Raw genomic sequence first — 8,451 nt, 5'->3', positions numbered from 1 at the left:
CTGGGTCACTCTCTGTCTGAGGAGAGCAGGTCGCCCCCCTCCCCCCACCATTTTATTCATTTAGTTTTTATTACTGTTAATTACATAAGGGCAATTAACCTGTGCATTTCACCCATCTGTGAAACATCCCAGGGATTAACACCAGACACACTTGGAAGTGCGTGCTTGCTCAACGTTCCACTCAGCTCTTTAACGGGATTCGGAACGATATTAAATATATGTGCAAATGTTTTATTACTCTTCCAGACAACACATTACTGACAGGCATATGTTTACTGCTCCTCGTGTGGCCCATTTCGGCCAGGTCGGTCATTTATTCGGGCCTGTCAACATCACGTCGTGCTCACAGACCCTGGTGCGTCATGTGCCCCCGGTTAATGACTGACAGACTCAGAGAGACGCCGTGTCCCTGCTCCACAGCTGGCTCCCCACTCTCCACAGACCTGCTGCTTCACTGACCGCACACAGCGGTCAACACGGGCCATGACTTCCACGCTGGCCCTCCTGACATTAGCGGCCCTCGCGGCCTCCGGGGCCACGAAACCTAACGCGGGTTTGAAAACGTGGAGTCGCTTCAGTAAGCTGCCGGATCCCGAGGACAAGGTTTTCCTTTATGACACCTTCCCCAAAGACTTCATATGGGCCGTGGGCACCGCTGCCTACCAGGTGGAGGGCGCCTTTGAGAAGGACGGGAAGGGTCTCTCCATCTGGGACACTTTTACGCGCGGCGGGAGCAGGATGGCGACCGGCGACGTGGGCAGCGACAGCTACCACAACATCCACGCGGACGTCCGCGCCATCAAGCAGCTGGGGGTCAGTCACTACCGGTTCTCTCTGTCATGGTCCAGGATATTTCCCAACGGAACCCGGGGGAGTTACAATAAAATCGGCACCAACTACTACCGGACACTGATCAAGAAGCTGAAGGAGATCCGCGTCCAGCCCCTGGTCACGCTGTACCACTGGGACCTCCCCGAACACCTGCAGCAGCAGCTGGGCGGCTGGAGCAACCCGGAGCTGGTGGACATCTTCAGGGACTATGCTGACTTCTGTTTCCAGACCTTCGGGGATGATGTGAAGTACTGGATCAGCATAGATAACCCGTTTGCTGTGGCCTGGCACGGCTACGGTACAGGAGTGGTGGCTCCCGGGATTAAGAACGACTCTGACCTGCCCTTCAGGGTTGGACACAACCTGCTGAAGGTGACTGCAGGATCAGGGTTCACTGAAAGAAATACTTTTTAGTCTGTTCTTTCTACTTTTTATTATGAAACGTCATAATGACGTTACAAATTACTATTGGTAACCATGACTATTTTATGGTGTTTTTAGTGACATGTAAACATGTAAAAAAAATTCAACATGAATTTTTTTCATTGATGTATGGATTTGGGGACTGGAAGATCTTTTGTGGACAAAAAAATCAAACAAAATACGGATAAACTATCAGATGCCTATCAAATACTACCTCAGTATTCAGAGTATCTCAAAATTACTAGAGTAACTTATGTTATGGTATGTGTTATGAGAAAAAATAATATCTCATTGTCTATACAGTGTGTAATGTCTCTTTGTTTTGATTTACCATGTGTAACATGGTGTAACACATTAGGTCATTGTTGCCCAAAGACTGGGTCGCGACCCTCAGTTGGGTCTCAAGATTTTTTTTTTTTTGGGGGGGACGTCTCGCTCATGTTTCCCAGGAGTTTATGAATAATATCTATTGACTTGGGTCGCGAAGGTTTGTGACTTTTAAAATATGGGTCCCCAGAAAAATAAGGAAGCACTGCCCTAGTTTGTCCTTTAATGTCCTCACTTCATGTCTCTCTTTCTTTTTTTCTCTACATTTTCCTGCCCCCAGGCTCACGCCGCTGCCTGGCACCTCTACCACCAACACTACCGCCCCCGTCAGCGGGGGCAGCTGTCCATGGCACTGGCCTCTCACTGGATTAAACCTAAGCACACGCGCCTGGAGAGCCAGAGAGAGTGCCAGTGTTCCCTGGAGCACGTCCTGGGCTGGTTCGCTCACCCGCTGTTCACAGACGGAGACTACCCTCCCTGTATGAAGGCCCGGCTCGGTCCACGGCTGCCCGCTTTCACACAGGAGGAGAAGGAGCAGGTGAAGGGGACGGCCGACTTCTTCGCCCTCTCTCACGGGGCGGCGCTCAGCTTCCACCTCATCAATGACAGCTTGAGGTTTCGGCAGCAGGAGGAACTGGACCTGAGGATGCTGCTCTACTGGGTCAACGCCGAGTACGACAAGCCGTCTATCTTCGTGGTGCAGAGCGGTTGGTAGGTTCGGGTGCGCCGTCTCCCGGCCGGTCAGGTGGAGTGTTCCTGGTTTCACGTGCGCTACTTTGTTTCCAACACAGGTATGTTCGTAGCAACACTAAGACAGAAGACCCCAAACACGCCTACTACCTGAAGAGGTTCATCGCCGAGGCCTTAAAATGTGAGTCCTGACACAGAACTGTGACACCAAGACCCTGACGGACGTCTGTGACGTCAGCTGTGTTTGTCATGCCCACAGCCATCGTCATCGATGGAGTGAACGTCATCGGATACACAGCCTGGTCTCTGATCGACGGCTTCGAGTGGAGCAGGGAATACGGGATTAGGCGAGGGCTTTACTACGTTGACTTTAACACGCCTGACATGAAGAGGGAGCCAAAGACATCGGCCACTTTTTACAGGTGACTATAAACGTGAAGAAGCGGAGTGGAACACTGACGGTCTGTGATTCATACAGTATCGCCTGTAGATTTAACCTTGATTTTAGGAGAACCCTGACTATTTATAACAGTTGTTGGTGTAAATGTAACCTTGGTTTCAGATTTCAAATTATTCGTTATTCCCTCAGGAAAGTCATCCAGAGAAATGGTTTCCCAGAACTCCCAGAGAACAGACCAGTGCAGGGAGTGTTTCCATGTGATTTCGCTTGGGGTGTTTCTGCCAACTCCATACAGGTATTTGTTGTGTTTTTTTGTGTGTGTGTGATGATGTTGCCAACTCCATACAGGTATTTGTTGTGGGTTTTTTTGTGTGTGTGTTGATGTTGATGATGATGATGAACTGTAATAGCACTTTAACAACAGGTCCATAAAGAATTGAATTGTGCTATTATTTAATTTTTTTTTTTAAATTTCATTGACAATTTTCTTTTTTATTATTATGATTAATGTTGATTTGAACTAAATGACTAAATCTTTTTAGAACTAAATTTCTTTTTCTCTTTTTTTTTCTTTATTTTAGTTTTTTTAGAACTACATTTTTTTTCTCCTTTATTTTTGTCAAATATACACTAGAGATTACACTGGCAAACGGGAGAGTGAGTGAGAAACACAGGAGGAAAACCTTAGCTGTGTATTAACGTACACTAAGACTCAGTAATGTTTAATTGAAGTTAGTGAGTAATTAATTGTTCAACTGTTGTTAACCCTTTGTGTGTGGTAAAAAAAATCTAAAGGAACACAAACACCAAACTGTACTGGTATGAATTCATACTGTTATTAATAAGGGTTTCTTACGTTTTCAGATTGGTCTTCATGTAACAGCCTAACTTTGTTGGTGTTTTTCTTTTTTTATCACATCAGTTTGAACTTGGACTTTTGGTGGTGAAAGTCCACTTTGGCAGCGACAGTGAATCCTCATTAATCATAAACCACATGACCTCACAGACTCACTGTTTCTATTGATCTGCCCTACTTCTGTTTCATTAGGAGTGCATGTGTTTACACCAGGTGTGTTGTTCTCCCCTCGTGTCCCAGGTGGAGACCACGCCCAGCCAGTTTACTGACACCAGCGTTTACCTGTGGAACATCTCCAACAGCGGAGCTCTGATGAAGGTGGACGGCTTCAGCGTGCCGCCGTTGAGACGAGGCGCACACTGTGCCGACTACGCCACTATTCGACAGCAGGTTTGGTCTCACGCTGTCTACTGAATAATGTTTTGTGCCAGTTTTATATTTTTGTACAAATAAGGTGGTATTGTTCTTCCAAACATGTGCTTGTGGGTGAGAACCCACGTAGGAGGTCCAAAGTTGTGTCTCATCTGTCTCTTCTTCTCTGTGAAGGTGGAAGAAATCCGACAGGTGGGTGTGAACCACTTCCACTTCTCCCTGAACTGGTCGGCTCTGGTGCCCACGGGCGACGTGGCCCAGCCTAACACCACTCTGCTGGGCTACTACCGCTGCTTCGCCCGTCAGCTTCTCAAAGCCAACATCACCCCGGTGGTCACTCTTTGGCACCACACGAGACAGGGCAGCAGTCTGCCAGCCCCCCTGGACACTGAGAACCAGTGGCAGATCAGGTCAGACTCACACTGAAGAATGAAACTTTGACATCAGCACGGAAAAAAACAGCATTCGGCGTCTTTGTTTCAGAGAGACTCCTGAGGCGTTCGCAGACTACGCCAGACTCTGCTACAGAGAACTCGGAGCTCATGTGAAGATGTGGATCACTCTGAACGAGCCCAACGACGAGATGGTCAGCTACCAGGAAGGTCATCAGATGCTGCGGGCACACGCTCTGGCCTGGCACGTCTACGACCGCGAGTTCAGGCGCAAGCAGGGTGGACAGGTGAGTCCAACTGAGGTCTGGGTCGCCCAAGAGTCCAGTCTTTGGTGGTGCCAAGGAAGAATGATGTAATATTTATTTAATATTTAATATTAATTAATATCTATAACAGAGAGTCACTGAAGGAAAAGATGGTGGTGCCAAGGAAGAATGATGTAATGGCTGATCTGTGGCTCCAGGACAGAGAGTCACTGAAGGAAAAGGTTCAGGTTAATTCTGAATTATTTTTTTTAGGATTTTGAGTAAGAGTGACAGCGAAAAATGATAGAAACTGCAGATATTTTTGCAGATTTATTTTTCAAAAAACTGATATTTGTCAGACTATCAGATGCACAGGAAGGTTCTTTTCATTTAGAACCTCATTCCAGTCACCACGGTCGCCCAAGAGTCCAGTCTTTGGTGGTGCCAAGGAAGAATGATGTAATGGCTGATCTGTGGCTCCAGGACAGAGAGTCACTGAAGGAAAAGGTTCAGGTTAATTCTGAATTATTTTTTTTAGGATTTTGAGTAAGAGTGACAGCGAAAAATGATAGAAACTGCAGATATTTTTGCAGATTTATTTTTCAAAAAACTGATATTTGTCAGACTATCAGATGCACAGGAAGGTTCTTTTCATTTAGAACCTCATTCCAGTCACCACGGCACTGACCTGTGTCCTGTGTGTGTGTCTGGTAATTAGTCTCACTCGTTACACCTGGTGTCCTGTTGTGTGCCTCTCCCTCATCAGGTCATTGTTGGACTTCTGTTCTGTGTCTGTCTGTCGTTTTTTCTTGTCTGGCCTGAGTGTTCCTAGCCCAGTTGGAGTCTGGTTCTTTTCTGTTTGGCCTTTAATCAATAAAATGACTCAACCTGATTTCTGATCCTGGAGTGCTGCATTTGGATGCCTCCTTCACCTTCCTGTACCAGAGAGAACCTGTGACTGAGTTCTGTCTGGAAATGTTTCATAATTACCCATTATATCGGTTAAAATATATTAAAAAATGACCAAAAATATTCCATCGGTCCATCTCTAAAAAACAGCTGCTGTTGTGTCTCAGGTGTCTCTGGCTCTGCACATGGACTGGGTGGAACCAGCCTTCTCCTTCAGCCGTGAGGACGTGGAGCCAGCTAAAAGGGTTCTGGATTTCCGTGTGGGCTGGTTTGCGGAGCCCGTCTTTGGCAGTGGAGACTATCCTCTGGGAATGAGGAGCTGGCTGCGTCAACTCAGCTCACTCAAGTATGAATGTGAATATGTCATCAGTGGAGCTAATTAGTGAGCTGTAGGACAAATGTCCGTCTGAAGGACAGCTCAGTGCTGAGTCGAGTACAGATATCATGGTGTTACTGGTTTATATATATGTGTATAACCTGGTGTTTCCACAGACTGCCAGTGTTCAATAAGGAGGACAGAGAGCTGGTGAAAGGAACCTATGACTTCTTTGCCCTCAGTCACTTCAGTACCAAGTTGGTGACTCGGGCCAAGGAAGACTCGTAAGAACTTTTGTTTTTCTCTCTTTGTTCATACTTGCACAAACCCCAAACTAACATTCTTGTACATTCCTGCCTCCCCTATCGGGCGTCTGTATCTCTGTTTATCTTCTCTACATGTGCAGGTACACCTACAACGAAATGCTGGAGGTCCAACACATGATCGACACCACCTGGATCATGTCCCCCAGACCTGTTGTTCCCTGGGGCCTGAGGAAAGCCCTGAACTGGGTGGGAATGAAGGGTCACTGTTACTAATTTATTAGTGATAACTGACCAAATACTGTTCATTATTCTGTCACTTAACCTAGACTTTTACTAGGGTTAATAATATTTAAATTATTAGTGTACATACTTAATGATGTAGAATTTATGATTATTTTTATAACTTGTTTTTATTCCTGAATGTTCAAACCCTGATGTTTCAGTTTTATTTCCTGTTCATTACTGCCTTGTATTATACTTCTATTTCGCCATCTCTAATGTACAATATTATTTTCTTTATTGTTTATCATGAAGAAAAAAGAGTGAATTGAGAAATCTATTCTGAACTTTCAATAATTTAGCCATAACAGTTGGATATTAACATTTTGTCAAAGGTTATTAAAATTCTTCCTTCCTCCTGCGTCAGGTGAAGGAGCACTACAGTGACGTACCGGTCTACGTAATGGCCAACGGGGTCCAGGAAGACCCAGCCCGTTTCAAGGACAGCCTGAGAGTCTACTACCTGTACAACTACATCAACGAGGCACTGAAAGGTGACAACACAAACACACACATTTCTGTTGTTCTAATTTTAGTTGGTCAGCTCCTCCTTCACTGGTCACTGAATTCACTGTAGGAGCTAAAATATTAGACTAGTATTTACAGGAGGTCACTGACCTCAGAGTGGTCAGCTGGTCAAGAACACACATGAGGATCAGCAGAGCTACACAGGACCGGGGTTATCAACTCGCGGTACAGTCATCTGTCCTGGTAATTAATTCTGGGCCGGAAGCCGAGTCACGCTGTAAAAACCCGCTGACTTTGTTATTGTATTTGTTATGGTGCAGCTCTGCGCAGTTTGGTGAACATGCAGCACTTTTTATTCTAACATAACATTTTCTGGACACTGGTATAACAGTAGTAGTTTTGTCTATGAAAAAGCTACCCAGGTAAGAAAAATAAATAAATTAATAATGACTACTTAAATATTCACACTTTCACATTTATCGTGATATTTGCCTGTGTTTATTTACCATTTACCAAGTTGATTCCTACACACCAAAGAAAGGTCCTCCATGAAAGAGAAAATATTTGTGAACATAATAGCTGAAGTTTCCTCCTCCCCTTCACAGCCTACATTCTGGATGGTGTCAACCTAAAGGGCTACTTTGCGTACGCTCTGAGTGACCAGAGAGACCCAGGCTTCGGTTTGTACGGCCAGGTCCATGAAGAGGTCATCGACAAGGCCTCTCTCTTCAACTATCGCAACATTATCCAGCACAATGGCTTTCCCGTCCAGGGAGCCGCACCGCAGCACTGTCCCAGCTCACAACAGCCCTGCCTGGGCTGCCACCTGCTGGTGAAGTGGCCGGTGCTGGGCTTCTTGACTCTGGTGGGTTTAGGTGTTATCATCACCTTGTGTCTCATCATTTACTACACAGCTAAGAGACACAAGTCTGAGTGTTACTGAGGAGTTTTGACTCTAGGATTTTTTAAATTTCTTTTAGCAACTCATTGTTGATCAGCTGAGATTTTAGTTATTTTTTATTGTTAGAACGCCTGTGAATTTCTTATGAAGCTGTCAGATCAGTAAACTGCAGCAGTGAGCTATTGAATAGTTATGTTTGCACTGGACAGAACCTATATTGAATCAGCCAATAAGCTGAACCCTGTGATTTGATTGGCTGACGCCTCTGTCACACTTTGTTGAGCAAACAAACCTACAGAAGGCAGAAGTGTTTCCACAGGTCACATCTCAAACACAGGTGGTTTGAAAAAACAAGTTTAAAAAATAACTAGGAATGTTTTTAGAATGTTATGTAATAACTATTAAAATTCTTTATTTAAATTAATTTGTGTCACTACCACCCATAGCAGGTATTGTACAGTTAAAATAAATTATATAATAATTTGTATATATGTGTATTTCACTATTAACTTGCACTGCCTCAGCTGGAAGCCAAGAGAGCTGCTTATACTAGATTTTCTAGAAGTTCATCAGTCCTCTAATGGTTCATCTCATGTGTCCAGGCTATTTTTACTCCACCATGCTGCTAAAGTCATTCTCTCTCATACAACTCCACTGGATTGTTTTAAATTGTATTGATGTATTTAGTGTAACCATACACAATTCAATGTTTGTGATATTTGTTGGTTTAGCACAAATAAATATGTTTAAACCTCTGAAGATGGAGAACGTTTTAT

At 44.7% G+C, this 8,451-nt stretch overlaps 1 protein-coding gene across 1 annotated transcript; it reads left to right on the top strand.

Moving 5' to 3' along the window:
- Positions 1–272: 272 nt before the first annotated feature.
- Positions 273–8,431, top strand: kl (klotho). The gene is made up of 13 exons (XM_008332874.3): positions 273–1,203; positions 1,862–2,292; positions 2,373–2,452; positions 2,531–2,693; positions 2,861–2,966; positions 3,768–3,917; positions 4,074–4,309; positions 4,383–4,578; positions 5,613–5,791; positions 5,938–6,045; positions 6,168–6,273; positions 6,674–6,800; positions 7,380–8,431. The coding sequence occupies exons 1-13, from the start codon at positions 484–486 to the stop codon at positions 7,715–7,717; spliced, it is 2,940 nt and encodes a 979-aa protein (XP_008331096.1). The 5' UTR covers positions 273–483; the 3' UTR covers positions 7,718–8,431.
- The last annotated feature ends 20 nt before the right edge of the window (positions 8,432–8,451 follow it).

Source organism: Cynoglossus semilaevis, chromosome 19 (assembly GCF_000523025.1).
Source record: "Cynoglossus semilaevis isolate Cse_v1.0 chromosome 19, Cse_v1.0, whole genome shotgun sequence".
NCBI lineage: Eukaryota > Metazoa > Chordata > Actinopteri > Pleuronectiformes > Cynoglossidae > Cynoglossus > Cynoglossus semilaevis.
This window is presented reverse-complemented; position numbering and strand designations above follow the sequence as displayed.

What these genes read in the sequence shown, in the direction of transcription:
- kl (XM_008332874.3), top strand. Translation starts at nt 484, where the DNA reads ATGACTTCCACGCTGGCCCTCCTGACATTAGCGGCCCTCGCGGCCTCC. An exon ending in GGCGCAAGCAGGGTGGACAG is followed by an intron (nt 4,579 to 5,612) that starts GTGAGTCCAACT and finishes GTTGTGTCTCAG; the next exon opens with GTGTCTCTGGCTCTGCACAT. An exon ending in CATCAACGAGGCACTGAAAG is followed by an intron (nt 6,801 to 7,379) that starts GTGACAACACAA and finishes TCCCCTTCACAG; the next exon opens with CCTACATTCTGGATGGTGTC.